This window comes from Chrysoperla carnea, chromosome 2 (genome assembly GCF_905475395.1).
Source record: "Chrysoperla carnea chromosome 2, inChrCarn1.1, whole genome shotgun sequence".
NCBI lineage: Eukaryota > Metazoa > Arthropoda > Insecta > Neuroptera > Chrysopidae > Chrysoperla > Chrysoperla carnea.
The window spans coordinates 80927889-80947597 of record NC_058338.1 but is presented as its reverse complement, the minus strand read 5'-3'; the positions used below and the strand labels follow the sequence as shown (position 1 = coordinate 80947597).

The 19709-nt window shown below is 31.8% G+C and overlaps 1 protein-coding gene across 1 annotated transcript; it reads right to left on the bottom strand.

The window, feature by feature from the left end:
- Positions 1-1535: 1535 nt before the first annotated feature.
- Positions 1536-18849, bottom strand: LOC123292978. Its single transcript, XM_044873693.1, has 3 exons — positions 15672-18849; positions 15136-15410; positions 1536-1619 (listed from the first exon to the last, which is right to left on the bottom strand). Exons 1-3 carry the CDS (start codon positions 18847-18849, stop codon positions 1536-1538), a joined length of 3537 nt encoding a protein of 1178 aa, XP_044729628.1.
- Positions 18850-19709: the final 860 nt, after the last annotated feature.

Genomic DNA, 19709 nt, shown 5'->3' with positions numbered 1-19709 from the left:
TTTTATTATAAACATTTTTTAGGTAGTGAAAAATGTTTTTAATAAAAATATTTTCCCTATATGCAATATGGAAGGCTTTTAAAATATGATTTTTTGATAATAATTTTTGTTGTTTTAACTAAATGAAACTCATTGAAAAAGTGAAAAATTAGTCATGCTTGCTTGACCCTACTTCCATAATTTTTATAGAAATAGGGTCCAACTTCATTTTCGATTGAGTTTATTGAGAGGAGCAAGATTGAAAAATTAAATGGACTTTTTGTGAAAAACAACTGAACCAAGATGACCGTTGAGAAATATGCAATGGAAAATGATTATTATTATTTCTTGGATATGCTAAACCAGCTGAAGCATATTTTAGCAATTTTATTGATTTTTTAACCCTCATATATCATATCATATAATGATAAAGGCTTGTTTGAAAAAAACCTTTCATGGAAAAATTGATTAAAATTAATTTTATTTAAAACAGCCATGAACGCTCTTCCCTTCGACAGAAAAACTATGATAGAACTGTATAAAAATCAATAAAATTTCATAAAAATAGGCCTCGTCTTGTTATCAGATCGGTCACGATCAACCTTACACCGTCATAGTTAGTGCAATCCTGCACTAAAACAAGGTATTTATAAATTTAAGCGCATGGCAATGACTGACTTTTCATATATTTCCGTTGGCAGTTTATTTTTAAAAGTTTTTTATAGTGAATTTTATCGAGAGCAAAAGAAAAAACATTCGTAGCGCAAGATCTGCGTTAGCTAAGCGAATTCCATCTTAAGAGATAATATTGCATTTTTAATTTTACAAGAAATTTTATTTCAAAAACTAAGCAACTAGAGAAAAAATCAAAAGAGTACTTTTTTGCTTAAAACTGATAAGAAAAACAAAAATTTTTGATTTTGAAAAAATTCAAAATTTTGTACTTTGCGCATATCTCCCCCACTCTTTGTTCATCTGTAGATTTTTCTCATGAACGATCATTACCTTTCAAATACCAAAACTTTTCTTGATACTTTATTCAAATCGGATTTAAATTGCGACCGCTAGAGAGTTTACAGACTCATAAACGTATATATATTTTTAAACAATGGTCATTTTTGACATTTTGTGGGATCGATAAACATATGTAGAATTTTTTTCAAAATTCCATCATCAGTACAACAGCAATAGCTCCATTTCCTTCAGAAATTCGCTAAAAGAACCATTCTCTCAAATTTATAAACACAACAAACATTACTTTCATCATCATCATAGATACGAAAGAAATCTGATGTTGATGATGATGAATTCAGTTGGTGCTATAATATGATAAAGGTACCCTATATACCTTAATGTTAAAAAGTAATATTATTCTTCAATATTATATCATACCAAAACCATATATGCGAATGGCTGTTGAAAACACCGACAAGTGAAAATCACACAAAATGAGTATAGTGCAAGTCAAATGGAACGCTTCCTTCAGACAGGTAGATCTTGAGTATGCAAATTAACGACTGGTATTTTAATTGTTATCTGTATCTGTATCTGTCAAATCAGGTAATTAAATTCGATTTAGCACCCTCGTCAACCGTTCGATAATCTTTAATCCCATGATGAGAGACTTGCTCATGCGTTTTCTAAATTGAATGGGTACAAAATTGACTAAGGGAATACTTAAGAAAAATTATAACAAGTGAAATTTACAAAATTTAGAAAACCCCCGTCAAATGCGATTTATTTTTTGTAAAGCGATTTTTGCAAACTTAGCTATAAAATGTTTTCAATCAAGTCGATTCGACCGTTTAAGTGCTACGATGTCACTGAGAAACACACGAGCGTACAGATAAACACTTTAAACTTTAAACACTCCTGCTTTAATCAATATCAAAGTGATGGTCAAGGACATAAGATGGGATGAAAAGGATACTTAGAGAGCTATCATTTTTTGGCACAAGTTTGAATTGACGGTTATTGTTTTGAATTACCTTATTATTTTACCATTTCACTTTTTGAAATGAAGCCGGGTGTAGACCATTTCTTTCCATAGTAATTATTTAAATGTTAAAATTATATGTAATGCCAATTTAAAATTGAATCCAAATTGAAGATCATTGCCATTTTTTTAGTTTTTTCGGGTATAAAACTCTAAGCTTGCACATGAGAGGTAGCTAATTCTCTGTTATATTACCTTTCAAATGAAACCAAAAAAATTAAAATCGGTTCATCCGTTTAGGGGCTACGATGGCACAAACAGGCAGACAAATACGCACACACACAGCGGTGAAACTTATAATACCCCTTGCTTGGTTCGGGGATTAATAAATTTCAACAACGTAATCTGCATTTATTATACTTATTATTAGAATTAATTATTATCACTAAAATTATTACACAATTAAAAATTATGAATGAAATATTTTATTTTGTTCAAAGAATTTATACGAACCGGCCCAAAAATTTCAAAAAGATATATTTTTTGCGTATATCTTCTTGGGCTGTTCATGATAAAAACTTTCACATTTTCTGAAGAGTTGTGTGAGTGAAGAGAAAAAATAGAACACCTCATTTTTCATTGGTATTCGTAATGATCAGTGTAAAAGTTTGAAGGGAAATACCTCCTGTTTTGGTAGCCCTGAATACAATTGGAATAATGATGAATGAATGTCGGTTTAGAAAATCTTTAGAAGTGCGCAAAATATGAACGTTTAATACTGCGTTTTATATAAAGAGAAAGATACTTTTAAGTGAGTCCTTGTTGAGTTTCGCCATAGAAGTAAAATTTATAAAACTCTGTTTTTGACAAAGTGCCTCACTGAACTGAAAAATCACTGGAAAGAGGAAATTTTTTATTTAGAACTTGTTAAGCACTTTCTTGTACAGAGCGATATATTATAGGATTCACAATATTGTACGACACAAGATTTCATTGAATGAAAACTGAGTTCTCCATCAAATTTTCAAGTACTTAATATTACACACTTTTTTGTCTATTCTAAGCAAAACATTATAAATGACTCTCATTGTATTAATACAAAAAAAGTAGATAATTCCATCCTTTACTGACATAAGACGAATAAAACAAAACAAAAAAAAGAAGATTTGTGCAGCATTGTGAATGTTGTTAGTAACTTTATGGTTAACCTCAAAATTGAAGAAAATATTGACAATGAATTAACATATATTTTACATTACATTACTTTAGAGTGCGGTTAAAACTTTTCTAGTTTATATTTTATTTAACTATGATGAATAAAACATCAATAATATACCCATACCCGTCCCATATAAATACACAGACCTATCTATACACGTTTAACTCATACAACTGAGAGTTGAACTTTTCTATCTATCTATTTATCTATGTATCTATCTGTATCTGTTCAGTTCGTGGTGGGTTCTAGGTAGATATTTCTACTCTTCTCTAGTGGTACCAACAACATACGTGTCAGGCAGGCTAGTTAGTTTTTATCATCAGTATTGCCAACTAAAGATACATAGTAACATACTATACACATGCATAGTTATAAAAACTATAAATGATATTATTAGCGTGTAACTACTATGAGTGTTATACTATCCAAGAACTAAGCCGAGGTGGATACGACAGAAAGAAGGTATACTTTTAACTTCCTGATGATTTAAGGAGTTATGCAAGGATTGAATAATACTAGGGATTTCAATAAAACTTTATAAATACATTTTTTGATTAACAAAGTTGAGGAAAAATCACAAAAAATTCCTAGATCATCGGGCATTTTTACCGTCCAAAGTTGGCTGAAAAAATGATGAATCATATAGTTTATCCTTTTTAATTAAATATTTCTATATCAAAAAATCTATAGAGTGTGATAAAAAACTATCTGAAATATTTAGATAATCTTGTAGTTTATAATAATATTATAAAAATATAAGTTTGTCGATGATTTAAAAATAAAATTTTAATTTAATTATGAGTTCATCGAAGATCCATCATTTGATGAAACCATTATAGTTAGAGTATTGGTGATTGAAAAGAGAATCTATATTATCAAATTTATAAGCAGCACTTGCACACAATACATTATATATTTTTTTAGTTGCGTGATATTTTAAAGCTAAAAATACTACAATATTCGACTACAAAGCATGTATTTGATTTATATGTATGTTCCGTGCAATCAACCAAATCTTTTTTACAATACTGTAGGGGAAACAAACATCTTAAATTATTCCACCTTTTTTTTCAATCAAATTAACTGTGAAAAGCGCGTGAGTCTCGCATCAAATCAGGTATGTTCGTTTCTTTGATATGCTGTTTGCAATGTAAAGACAATGTTAAACCAAAATTTTTGACTTCGGTAAACGACCGGATCATACCGAAAAATATGAAAAACGTTGTAAATTTTGATCTTATTTCCAGTTTTGTCCATTTTGACTTGGAAGGGCTGGTTTTTAACCCCGAACTAAAAAAAGGGGGTGTTATAAGTTTGACCGCTATGTGTATGTGTCTGTCTGTCTGTCTACTTGTGGTATCGTAGCGCCTAAATGGATGAACCGATTTTGATTATTGTTGTTGTTGTTGTTTTTTTTTTAAAAAAGGGAATTTAAAGGTGAGTATTCTTGGTTAGCGTTCTTAGCCTTGTTTCAAGTGCGAATTTAGGGTTTTTTAAATTTTGTAAATTTCATTTATTCATCAAAAACTGATACATTTCTATGTATGATCCAAAAAACACTCGTTTATTTTTCACCGTTACGTTCAAAAAGATGGTATCATTTCATGATCATTCTAAAACGTGAAAACAAATGTTTAATTTTTATTTTCAGAGTGTAAATAAAAACTTTCGATCACAAAGTTAATAAATAAAATAATAAATACTTTACAAGTAGTTTTAATGCATGAAATGCATCTAATTTTCATGTAGACAGCTTATGTAAGCTAAAAAAATTTATTCGAACACATTTAATTGTATAAATTTTTACTTATTCTTGTAGTCTTCAAGAAATTTAGTTCGTATAATTCAAGCAAATGCGGTCAGGGTAATGTAATGTACAATATCAGCTACGAAGAGATTGTCAAGATTGCAAATAACAACTTTTTATGCACAGAAAATTCTCGTGAATTCGCGAAACTCGAAAGTTGTTTAAGAGGAATCACTATGGCATATAAATACAGAAAATTTAAATCCTGGCATTTAAAACAAAAAACAATATATAACGCTTCCCAAGACATTAGTTCATTGACTTTAGAGTATAAATAGACTAAGCATCGACTATCTTTCTATTCAGTGAGAAGGGTGCTAACATATGAGGTAATAGGGTATGCAACTATTTTTGAAAAACTACTTCAAAATGTTGATTTTGCTAATAAAAAATTACCAAAATTTTATTTCGGAAAAATACACACGATTTTTTTGCCAAAAACTTAAATTAAATTTTAAACCTTTTTTAAACTGTCAAAAACGCGGGCATTCAATTTGATGACGTAATATTGGTATCATTATACGAAATAACACAAATACGTTTGACAGATATATTCATAGACATCTGATTATAATAAATATAAAAACTTTTTATCCATGGATATATTATACCCAGCTGTCTACACTGAACTAATTGATGGTCTATGGCTAATACCGATATGGCATGACAGCAGGGCTAACCCGCGTTTTAGGTCACGTGGTATACAGTTTAAAAATTATGAATTTTAATTTTAATATTTTAAAAGAAAAATGGGCTTTTATGGGTCGAAATTAGAATATTTAAGTATGTTTTTACATAAATTTTATTTTTTTTCAAATTTCATAATTTATTTTTGACTAACGATAAAAACCTATTGCTTATGCTAGGGATTTATTTAAAAAAATACATTAATCAAAAGAATATAGGGACATACATCAAAAAAATATACATTGAATGTAAAATTTTAATATCACAAAATGTTTTACATAAAACATTGTGACTTCAGTGAACTTTTCCGCTTTTTGTCTTAAAAACATACTTATCACGTATCACTTTACATTTTTTCTTACGAATCTACAATGGATTTGACCTAAGAAATTTCCTCAGATTTTGGCACGCTTAAAATCTTTTGACATCGTTCGACAATCGTTGTACATTCGGCAGTCTATATAATGTTACGTCAATGAATTAGTCCCATGTATCAAATATTCAAAATCGCGAAAATCTAGGGCGGAATATGCTAAGAGGGAATAATTTTTCATTCAAATAAACATGATTTTCATAATTTCTGGATTAAAAATATTATAGAAAACTATTTTTACTTTAATCGAGAAAAAATCTGTTCACAGAAAATTGTAATATAACTTGAAAAACAAGTTAAATTAAACAATTGAATGAGTTAGTTGTTTAAATACCATGTATAGACAGTGTTGATTACTCTATCACATTACACATATACTTATACATGTCACACATATATAACAGATATTCTCATATAATACATACTATACAATTTGCGCCCTCACAGGTAAACTCTGATGTTTATGAAAAAATGTTTCAAGCAAAAGTTGTAAATTTTTGATAAGGAATATTTGTTTATATTTGTTCTATCTCTAACGGCTTACAAAATCCAATTGACCCAATTGAACTCTGTTACCAATTTACAAACTCGACCTCACTTTTAATGTCCTGAGTACGCTGTAAAAATTTCAGCTTGCTAACATTTTTCGTTTTTGAGTTATCGTGTTGACAGATGAACGGACGGACGGACAACCGAAAATTGACTGATGATTCTATGAACACCTATGTAAAATTTTTTTTCATTGTATCAATATTTTTAGGCGTTACAAACTTGAGACCAAGACATGGTATAATAGTGTGAAATAAAGTAGGCTTTAATAATGAAGGACATAATGTTTAAATAATTTTGTTTGTTGGCGTGAAATCTGGTACCAGCATTAACTTGCACTTTGTTAATTGAAAAATCAGCTTATACTGAAATATTTATTATGTATAAACAGTTCAAACGGAATTTCATGATTGTAGCCATAAAGTCTGGTTATTGTATTAGAAAATCAGTATATAATAATTGCGTTCCGATAAAATAGCTTAATAATATATATGAAATTAAATAACATCAATTTGGTATAAAATAACTTCAAACGAAATATTTACAAATTCTTAGTATCGAAATATTTTGTAGGCAATTTCATATAAGTTTTACTCAATATTAAATAAAGATATTAAAATTTAATTAAATAAAAATCAATTTCAGAAAATAATTTTTAATCAAATTAAAATCGGAAACATATGTACAACTTACAAATTTTATTTTACAAATATTCTTAAAATTTTCATTTATTATATATAAATTGTTAATATTTAATTCGTTCATTCAATATATTTTGTATTTATATAATAATACGAAAAATTATTTAGAAGAAAATATATTAAAATAAAAAAATATTGAAATTTAGATTGTTCGTGATATTTTGTTACCCGTAAATTTTGTTTTTATTTAAATTTATAAATTGAATAAATAAAATAAAATGTAGATTTATAGACGAAGAACCACAGGTAGATCACTTGTAAGAATTTGTTATTTATGAAATTATTTACCATTGAATCGATTGTCATGGCACCAAATAATTCAGTTACATTTTCATATATTTCCGGCCACGTCTTAGTTTCCGTAGAAAATTCGAGTCGCCATGGAACAATTTGATTTTCGATCAACCAAGGATATAACAAGTCTTCTATCAAAACAGGTTGAAAAAAAAGGAAATAGTGTCATTAAACCTGTATGAGGTTGCTCATACATTTATATGCTGAAATATGGAGAAGAAATAACAACGACTAATTGATGTCTTTAAATGCACTTTCTGAGGGCAATTGGTCGTTTGTGTAACCAAAGTAATATATACGAGATGGTAACCATAGATCATATTGATCTTGCATACGATCAATAAGAAATAAGAATCACAAGCCCGTTACATATTACTACTCCCCACCCCCCACAAAAGAAACAAATAGAAATGCTAACAATATTCAAAACATTGCAAGTGGTTCACTGCATTGCAAATTTGAAATGTGCATAAATTGAAAATTGGTCATAGTTAAATCAAAAATAATTTTGAAAACTAATTTTATTATTATTTTCTAAAAAGTACAATATTAAGATACATAAAAAATAGAACATTGTGTGAAGCGTTGATGTTGACTTCTGTGAAGTGGTCTCTAGGCGATGTTGAAGATGAGTAATCAACAAAATAGCATGATGACGGATGATGGCTGTTGAAAATGGTTGAAGTGGAATTAGCCTAGGATGACGGAATGCTGTGAAGTACGTTGCATCAACAACATCAAGTCAGTAAACCTAGAAACAAACTTAAGTGCTATGTAAAAAGCTGTTTGGAGAGGTTCAACATAAAAAGTCTACGTAAAAAAAGGAGTATGATATTTCGTTCATCATCAAAACTTCTAATTATAAATGACATTTCTAGTTGAGTGAAAAACAACTGGATATCATCCGCCAGAAAGTGGATAAATTCTAAGTGGAAAGTTCTGACATGCAATAAAAAAATTTTGTAACTATTGTATGTAACTATTCGAGGATTAGTATTTGTACCTAATTAAAAATTACTGTCATTCTAATAAATCTATTGTTTTATAATTCCGAATAACCTGTTTTCGCAACCATTTGATTCACTTAATTCAAACGAGGTATTTTTAGAACTTCAAATATTGACTGATATTTGTATGTTTATAATTATGTTAGTGGACTTCAAAGGTATATACGGTCGATTTACAACTTATTATAATTTTTACTGTATTTATTTTGCACATTCATACAAAAAAAAATATTTGAGAAAACTTATTTATCTGGATTAATAAAAAATTTATTTATTAACTTTTATAATGCAGAGAAAGTATTAAATAAATTATTTGCAATAAGAAGAAAGTTTTAAAATTGTAAACTTGTTGAAAACAGTCCTTTTTTTTCTAGAAATTATCGATCTTATATTTATATTTATGTAGACCATAATATATCAGTTCCAATGAAATTGTTTTTCTTATTTCCAATACAATTTATTTTTTTCCGTTTTATTTCAATTTCTTTAAAGAAAAAAATCTATTGAGTCTGGAATGTTGGAGTATATTCTAATGCATATTATCCTTAAATACTTTTCAAAATATTATCTTTAATTTCGAAAAATAATATTAATTGGGCATATAAACTACAGCAAATTTATATTTTGCAACAAAAAAGTATAAACTAGGTAACTATGAACGATGTCCAGTCCCCTATTCAAATATCTTTGAGCACACATTTTTAATCATGGGTTATAAGTCTTACAACAACGAAATCTTGTCCGCATAACCAAATAACAAGCCACACCAATTCTTAACCCCTGACTTAAAAGAGGATTGTTATAACTTTAATGTGTTTCTGTTCGATTTATCTGTGTATCTGAATGTCTGCCTGTGGTATCGTGGTTCCCTAAACGCATGAACCGACTTTTTAATTTTTATTTGAAAGATTATTTGCGCGAGAGACTTTTTAGCTATGCTTCAACTGCGAGTTTTATGTTCTGTACTTGATATCCACTAGAAAAGAGGTGAAAGGTTATTGGATGATCATTGAAAGGATGAGGAAATTTTCTTAAGACATAGCTAAGAACACTCGAAATTGGTTCATCCGTTTAGGAGCTACGATCCACAAACAAATCGATCAAACCCGATTTCTTGATATTGTAGGTTCTAAAAATATCATATTTTGATTTTTATTTTGCTTGAAAGGTAATTTGCTCGAGTGTTCTTAGATGTCCAAAACATCTAGAAAATAGGCTATGATCTCTAAACATTTGAGTAGATTTTCTTAAAATATATCTCAGAATACTTTCGATCAAATTACCTTTACAATAAAGAATTCAAAATCGGGTCAGACCTGATATATGTCGGGGGTTTCTTTAAATTTTTAATTTAATATTTTAGTTAGAAAATATTTTAATAATTGAATCGAAAATAAAAATCAATGCAAATTAGTTTATTACTTCAACGGTTATAATAAAATTCAGAAAAATATCAGATCAAAAAAAGGGATATCACCTTTCGTATGTTAAATTTCGTAAAGTTGAACAGTTTCAAGCGTTTGTAAAATTTGTCTAAATTGGATGACCTTTTCTTTCGTGCATAAGTTGATTTTCAAGAGTAGGTAACAACTTAGAATTCAAAACAATAAATGTTTATTGTTCAATGAAATAAAATATAAAACAGTAAATTTAAACTATATCAAATACTACTTAAATTCAATTTTATGGAGAACCATTTCTACACAAATAGATATTATAAATATCAACATTGATAGTAATAATAGCTTTGTTACTATACAATGACTTCAAAAATTGAGTTAAGACAAAATACTTCTCCTCTTCCGAGGCAGTAGAAAATTTTTTCAATGTAAATTGGATGTAGTGTGGGAAGCACGACTTTTGTAGCTTCTACTCACGGTCAGAAAATTTCTGGATATCCTATATGTAGGTATCCTGACGTATCCTAGGATATCCTGAGGTATATGATCTAGGCATCCAATATTCTGGTTGTGGGTGAAGTCATCAAACTTGCTCTTCCCAGAGCATTCTCTTAACTTTTTTACCTAAAATCTTCTTCAAGGAAAAAATTTTATGTACTTTAGCGCAGTATTTTTACTTAACAAACCGCTATTTTCAATTTGATTTCAACAAATTTTGTGTATTGATGACTATCATAATGTGCAGTAGACTAATGTATCAGGTTATAGCTAACTTCTATTTGGTTCGGAAGAGGGGTATACTGCTATATCTATAAAGTTAATATCTATAAAGTTAATGTCACTGTCTCCCGCTTTTACAATAAAATTCCTATATATTATAAATGTGAAAGTGAGGATGTTTGTTCGTTTGTTTGATGGTTACGCTTTCTCGTAAAAACTACCGAATGGATTTGAATGAAACTTGAAAAAATATACATATAGCTCATACATCAGAATAGCACATAGCAATAGCAATAGAAAAAATTTATAAATTGTTTGACATTTCATAAATTGGGGTGCTGGAGATACAATTTATGGACACCTGTTCATCCAAGATTATCAGACATACTTCTAACCTTAAAAAAAATTGATAACTGATTATTTGATAAATATACATATATCTGCTTAAAACAATCAAAGAAGTGAACTTTTGATTATTGCATATTGCATTGAAAATAATTAGTTTAAAAGAAGTAATCATTTTTTACAAATTTAAAAAAAATTGAATATTATACCATATATAGATGTAACATTTATCAGGGTATACTAAGTTTATTTCCAAGTTTGTAACGCTTAAAAATATTGATCCTACAAAAAAAATTTTGGTGAATGTGTTCATGAAATATTCTCATTAGTACATTTTGGTTGTCTGATAAACACGTTAATTCGAAATCAAAAAGAGGTATCAAGCTGAAATTTTCATTGCATGTTCAAGGCGTAAAAAGTGTGGTCGAGTTCGTAAATGTGCAACATAGATCAAGGTCAACTGGTTACAGATAGAACAAAAATTAAAATGTAAAAAAAGTGCCTTCTAAAAAAAATATACAATTTTGTTTGAAATATTTTTTCGTAAACATCACTGTTTACCCGTGCGAGCGTTAGTTACCTTAGAAACATTATATAGAATGCGTATGGTACCTATATAACAAACAGGTATCTTATATGAATATGTAAGTGTTAGTTTGTTTATCTTTCTTTAATTACATGACATAAAAAAACAAAAGAATGCGTAATCAACACTGTCTATACATGGTATTTCAACAATTAACTCAGTCAATTGTTTGTTTTTATCTGTTTACGGTTAGTTTTAATCCTATTTTCTCTTGATCTATTTCCACTGTTTTAGGAATTGTTAATATGTTTCTAAACTAGTTAATTTTTTTGTAAGAAGTATGTCTGATAACCTTGAACAAATGACCATAAATTGTATCTCCTCCACTCTGTTTTTTTTCACATTATTTTATTTACTTTTTAATTATCTTTGATTTAAGGACAAAAACGCAGACGAAGCAGCGGATAAAAGCTAGTCTTTTATATGTCTGTGATATTATTGAAATTTTTAAATACACAGTTAAGATAGAACAAAAGAGAATTATACTTGGTGCAATTCCGGTTAAATATACTAAAACATTATTGGTCAAGTAATTTTATTGCTTATACTACCATACTGTTCGTATGCTTAATAATAATATAGAATAACAAATTTTATCAAATATAATGTTAGTACCTACATAGAATATAGAGAATACAATTGTATTTCTATTCTGATAACAAACTGTTTCATATTATTATTATTAAATTATTTAAAACAATTTACTAACTGTTTTAATTACTGCAGATTCAGCTTACAAATCTAAAATGTTTTAGAGAGTAGAGAATGAATATAGATATGAATTGTATTTTAAATTTGTGATTTATGGTCAAAGATACGGTATCAGGTCGATATATTTTTTATTTAATTTTATCAATTTTTAAATACTCCTATAATAGTTTTTCTATCGAAATATGTTCATGGCTATTTTTAATTTAATTAATTGTTTCAATGAACAGTTTTTTTTACAGGCAAGCCTATACCATTATTTTCGCAACTAAATTATTTTTCTTCTGATACCCATTCCGATTAGTTGACAGATCGGTGTAGTTACCTACATTGACTTAGCGGGTCATACAGAATAAACAGATCGACACCGATCTGTTAACCAATCGAATTTGGTATCAGAATGATGGCTTGTTTGAAAAAAAAACACTCATAGTAATAATTGATTAAAATCATTTTAATTAAAAATAGTCATGAACAATTTTCGTAAGAAAAACTATATACCGAGCAGTGAATCTCATATCATTTTGAATGTTTTACATAATCTGTAATCGTGACCCAGTGCATTTAGCTATTAAGAAAAGCCGCTAAACGCCTTTTAACAGTTTCATCAAGAAACTTATAGGCTGTTGTCCACTAAGCCCATAGTTATAGGCTTTTGTCCACTAAGAATAAATCAGATGAATAAAGGTTTCTAATGATCAATCAAAGTATGTAAATGACAAAGCACAAAATTATTATTAATAATATTTATCCATATCCATAGGTCGCTGGTTCAAATCCGGCTCGAAGGACCACAAATAATGTTGGGTACGAAAATCAAATTAGGAAAATTAGCTGGTGCTTACCTTATTATTATTCCTTGGAAAACATAACTTTATTTAAATTATTATATTGGCGTGATATCGTCCATAAAAACACATAAAACTTTATATAACACGTATATTGTTTAAACTGGTTTTTAACTCAACGATCAAAACGTATATAGATTAAACTGGCTTTTAACACACCACAACGATCAATAATGTATATTGATTAAAGGTGTGTCTAGATCACGCACATAATTTGCGCATTGTGCGTTTGTGTAGGCACCAGTGTAAAAGGAATGGTTAAGGGATCCGTACCATAAGGAAGGTCCATACATTACCCCCCACCAAAATGAACATTTTTCAACTGCAATGGATTGCACCTTTAACCATTTAGACAATTGTGAAATCGGCGATTGGCAAACCATATTTAAAACAATTACAAATACAAATAAAGATGCTATAGCGATAGCATTTGGCACTTTTACAAAACTCGAAATTAAAATTAAAATAAAGCACGGGACAACATTTAACAGGAAACGGGACACAGGAAACACTAAATGGACTGTATAAGGTTACGGAAGGACAGGGAGTACTAACAATTTACGAACGGGTCGGGTGAGATGGCCGGAACTAGTTCGCAATTTAACGATGCGAACTACTCCATCTTTCGCCGGCAACAGGGCAGTAATTCTTGCCAATGGCCATTTGATTGGGGGCTGGTTTTCGACCATGATAACCACGACATCACCCACTTTTACATTCTCAACGTGATCCCACCACTTTTGTCGTTGAATTAAAGTGTGCAGATATTCACGGGACCACCGTTTCCAGAAATGTTGGGACACTTGACGCAATAGTTCCCACCTTGGGATACGATTGGAGGGTACATTGGTAATGTCTGGTTCAGGGCGAGACAATAACGGGGCTCCGATCAAAAAATGACCAGGAGTTAGGCAAGAAATATCGTCAATGGGACAAGAGGCAGAAATACCTAACGGACGTGAGTTCAAGATGGCCTCGATGCGCGCAAGAAGGGTACACAATTCTTCGTATAGCAAGGCTCTATCAGATAAGAGACGTTTTAAGTGGTGTTTAACCGACTTTACCCCGGCTTCCCACAAACCACCGGCTGACGGGTTGGCTGGAGCGTTAAAAACCCACTCGATTTCCCGTCCCAAAAGGTAATCCGAAAAAATCTTACTATTTTCTCTGACAAATTGAAAAGTTTCTTCCAGAACTCGAGACGCACCTACAAAGTTCGTACCTCGATCAGAAAACATAGTTTTGGGCAAACCTCTTCTCGCAATAAAACGATCTAGAGCGGCAAGAAAACAGTCGGTAGAGAGAGATGATAATAGCTCAAGGTGAATAGCTTTCGTTGAGAAGCACACAAAAAGGGCAAAATAACACTTATTAATTGGACTATTTCGTCGAGATCCATCTTTTATGGGATATGGACCGGCTAGATCTACCCCAGTATGAACAAAGGGTCGACCTTGAACGAAACGTGACGCAGGCAAACTGGACATAAATGGTTGCTTAGGCTTGGCAATAAAACGAACACAACGAGTACATTTGAAAATGATTTTACGAACAAGTTCACGCACCCGAGGGATATAATACGATTGTTGGATAAGACACTGGACAATTTTATTACCACCATGTAGGCTGGTAATATGAAAATGTTCCACAATGAGCTTAGAAAGATGACATTTGGCAGGTAAGATAAAGGGATGGCGAGCATCATATGACACTGGAGCTTCGGCTAAACGACCCCCCACCCTGAGAAGATCATTATCGAGAAAAGGTGTTAAAGAGGGAAACGATTTAGATCGAACTCCTTGACGAACAGAATCTATTTCGTGTGGCAAATAAAAATGTTGAGTGATTTTTATTAATACTATTTCGGCGTTTCGAAGCTCGGCGACAGATAAACACTGGAAATTACGTTGTTCCTTGGGAAGCGAAGTGTTTTTCTTAAATCTCAACATCCATGCTATAACTCGCTTGGCTCTAACAAGAGATGAGAAACGTTCTAGAAGAAGAACAACACCATCATCTCCACCTGTAACATGGCCTATCAATGATGGGCCAACCTCTTTTAGGTCGGGCAGGTCAGGAACCGAGGCTACTTCTTGGCTTGGCCATAAAGAAAAATCTTCGCGCAAAAAATCGGGACCTGACCACCACAACTTATGGTTTACAAGCTGACTTGGCATACAGCCACGACTGGCAATATCGGCAGGGTTATCAGCTGTTGGAACATGGAACCATTGAGATGGTAAAGTCCGATCTAAAATGTTAACAACACGATTAGCAACGAAAACCTTGAGTAGATGAGCAGGGGTTCGTAGCCATGACAAAACTACCATTGAATCTGTAAATAGGTAAAGCTTTTCTATATGAAGACGAGCGCGGAGTGGCAATAAAGATTCTATAATCTTAGCAAGCATGCAGCTGGCATTTAACTCAAGGCGGGGAATAGTGACTGGTTTTACTGGAGCGACTTTAGTTTTAGCACGGATCAAGCTTATCAACACGCGTTGATCCGAACAAACGACTCGCAAATAGACAGCAGCAGCCATTGCAGAGCTAGAGGCATCAGAAAACCCAACAAGCTCGGGTGGATGAATGTAAGTGTCGAGAATATCACGTGGAATTTTGATGGTTTGAAGGCAAGGCATTTCTTTGGCAAACTGACTCCATTGATCAATCATACGAGACGGTAAGGGATCATCCCAGTCGATTCCTTGTAGCCAGATTTTTTGCATTAATATCTTCATCCAGATAACTACAGGTCCCAAAAATCCTGGTAAATCATAGGTACGGGCAATTTGTGATAAAACTTGGCGTTTAGTGGTGCAATTAGGGATGGTTTCAATTCGATAGCAAAATACATCATCCTCAGATATCCATTGAATTCCAAGAACTTGAATAGTTTCAATGTCACCAAATTTGTGAGGCTTTTCCTTATATTCGTGAGGTAGGTCACTTAGAACGGCGGCATGAGAGCTTGCCCATTTTCTTAACTCAAACCCAGCCGTCGATAACAAAGCAGATAAGTCGACACGTAGCTGACGGGCCTCAGCAATGGAGGAAGCTCCGGTACACACATCATCGATATACATGTCAGTTTCTAGAACTTTAGCAGCAGTCGGATATTTAAATCCTTCGTCTTGAATTAATTGTTTCATCACACGGAGGGCATGGTAAGGCGAGCTAGTAATGCCAAAACAAACACGGGTTATCTCATACTGTTGTACAGGTTGAGAGGGATCGAAACGCCACAATATCTGCTGAAACTTACTATCTCTTGCATCCAATTTGATGGCTCTATACATTTGTTTTACATCTCCTGTGATAGCAACTCGGTGCAAGCGGAAATTCAAAATAATATCGTTAATACTGTTTTGAAGCTTAGGACCGGCTAATAAAGTCTCATTTAAAGAAGGGAAGGTGGCATTGGTTTTCTCAGCAGGGTTAAATACAACTCTAACTTTAGTTGTGGAGCTATCTTTCGTAACTCCATGATGGGTCAAAACATAAGACGAGTTCTTCTCGGCAAGTACCATGTGACCAGAACTGAGGTAATCTTGAAGATTTGCATGGTACAAATCTTTAAACGTAGGCTGTTTTTCTAAACGTTTTTCTAATTTAGTTAGACGATTTAGTGCAGAGACACGGTTATCACCTAGCTCCGGAGCTTCACCATTACGAAATGGCAATCGTACAATATAAGCTCCATCGGAATCACGGCGATGAGTTTTGACAAAGTGTTCCTCACACTTAACATCTTCTGGGTTTAACGGAGTTTCGACAGGCAATTCTTCAACTTCCCAAAACTTCTGTAACTGGTACGAAAGGTCTGTGTCAGAGTGCATTATCCAATATGATTGATACTCATTCGATGACATCGATGGACATTCACCCATGACAAGTGTTCCGAACATGGATGGAACCAGAGAGGGATGACCTGGAACTACAGGTTCCGAAGTCAGAAGGTTGGCGTAATGTTGTGCTCCGATGAGCATCTCAACCGAAGCAGGGCTATAAAACTGAGGATCGGCAAGTTGTAGCTGAGAAAGTTTATTGACAATATTTTGTACAACTGGGACGGCAGGAATTTTAGTTGCTATGGTTGGTAACACAGCCGCTTCAACGGTGATAGAGAACGGACTATGTTTTGAGTTGACAGTACAAACAACAGTACCTTTGGCTGGTTGGGGTTTCCCGGATCCTATACCCGAGATGCGAATGTTAGACGCTGTCATTGGTAAAGTAAGGCGATCCTTTAGTGATTGAGAAATAATATTGATCATACTTCCTGGATCGATTAAAACTCGGACATCATGATGATGACCAAATACATCAGGAATACTAACTATAGCAGTTCCCAATAGAATTTGCTTATGCTGATGTACAGACGGCGAAGGCATAATATTACCTGACAGTGCAACGGTAGGTTCACTGGCAGATGATATAGGAGGAATATTGGCTTTACTATCATTATGAAGCATGGTATGATGGGCTTTGGAACCACAATGTCTGCATGAAAATTTAGAAGAACATGTCGATCGAGCGTGTGGTCCAAAACAGGAAAAGCATAAAAGTTTTTTACGTAAAACATCATAGCGTTGCGAAATAGTCATATTACCAAACTGATTGCATTCTACGACTCGGTGAGATTTAGCACAACATGGACAGGTGTGGCTCAAATCTGCAGGCTTGGAAGAGGTTGATTGCACACTAGGCTTCAGCGGAGGAGAAGCATGAGCAACCATGGCTCTTTTAACTGGAACTTTCATAGAACCCATCGGCTTAGGGTAATTTGTCTTTGCTGACGAAGAGTTAATTACCTCACATGTAGCAATACGCCCTTCTACAAATTTACGGATATCGGCATAAGTTGGTACAGTAGGATCGTTAGCTCTTGTATCCTCAAAAGCTTGACGTGTTTGAGGATCAAGCAGCCTAAGAGCCATGAACGAAATAAGAAAATCCGAAACACTAGTTAAAGCAAGGTTGTTTAAAGCTTCCACTTGAACATTAAAATCTTCTAAAAATCCTTTAAGTTGACTTTCTTGCGTAAAGGGTTTCACAGAAAATAGCTTCTGACACACATTAGATGCAATAACTCTTTTGTTTGTGAATCTAGTGACTAAAGTTTTGTAGGCAGTTTCATAGGAATTTTCCGCAAATGGTAGACCTTGTATGGCAGTCAGAGCAGTGCCGGAGACGGAAGAACGTAGATAGCTATACTTTTCAATTGTTGAGAGATGGCCTTGATTATGAATCAATGTATCAAATAACGATTTAAATGAATCAAACTTTTCATAAGTCCCATCAAATGTCGGCAGAGTGATATGAGGCAATTTTGGTTTGATTGTTGGGGCGGAAGGAGTTGAAACGGTTTGTGGTTCAGGCCAAGAAGCCTCCGCAGCTCTAACAGCATAGAACAAATCGTCAAATGCCTGTGAGGATGCTAAAACGTCTGATATTCGATTTTCGACAGCTGCTAAGGCGTTTGTTTCTAATATTTTATTCTGAACGGCATCGAATTCGGAATATGCTTTGTCCAACGTTTTACATCTTGCTTTAAATTGCCTGCATATGTTTAAATCTTTCAAACGTGGAATTAAATCGAACGCTTGTTGTATACTTTGAAAATATCGTTCCCGCCTGGCAACTAAAACCTGGAGATCGGAAGCCGCTTTTTCCTGACTAGTAGGCATTTTTATGATAAAAAAGGAAAAAAAAACAAAACAATTTGGAAAACAAAGTTTAAACAAGAATAATTTAATCAAACCACCTATTTATCAAAAATCGATCAATTAAGCAAGCAAATCCATCAAATAAATAAATCACAAATATAAATTAATAAATTACTCATTCAATCGATCAATTGTTAACAAGTTTGGAAAACAAAGGGTTTATCCAAAAGTGATTTAATAAAACCACCACTTATTCAAATGAAAATCAATCAATCAATCAGGCAAATTTATAAAATATCAAAATAAATCAATTAATTAATCAGGCAAATCCGTAAAATATCAAAAATCAATTAATTAATCAGGCAAATCCGTAAAATATCAAAAATCAATTAATTAATTAATCAGGCAAATTTATGAAATATCAAAATCAATTAATTAATTAATAAGGCAAATTTATGAAATATCGAAACAATTAATTAATTAATAAGGCAAATTTATGAAATATCGAAACAATTAATTAATTAATAAGGCAAATTTATGAAATATCGAAACAATTAATTAATTAATAAGGCAAATTTATGAAATATCGAAACAATTAATTAATTAATAAGGCAAATTTATGAAATATCGAAACAATTAATTAATTAATAAGGCAAATTTATGAAATATCGAAACAATTAATTAATTAATAAGGCAAATTTATGAAATATCGAAACAATTAATTAATTAATAAGGCAAATTTATGAAATATCGAAACAATTAATTAATTAATAAGGCAAATTTATGAAATATCGAAACAATTAATTAATTAATAAGGCAAATTTATAAAATATCAAAATCAATTAATTAATTAATCCATCAATTTGTTAAAAAAAACAAAT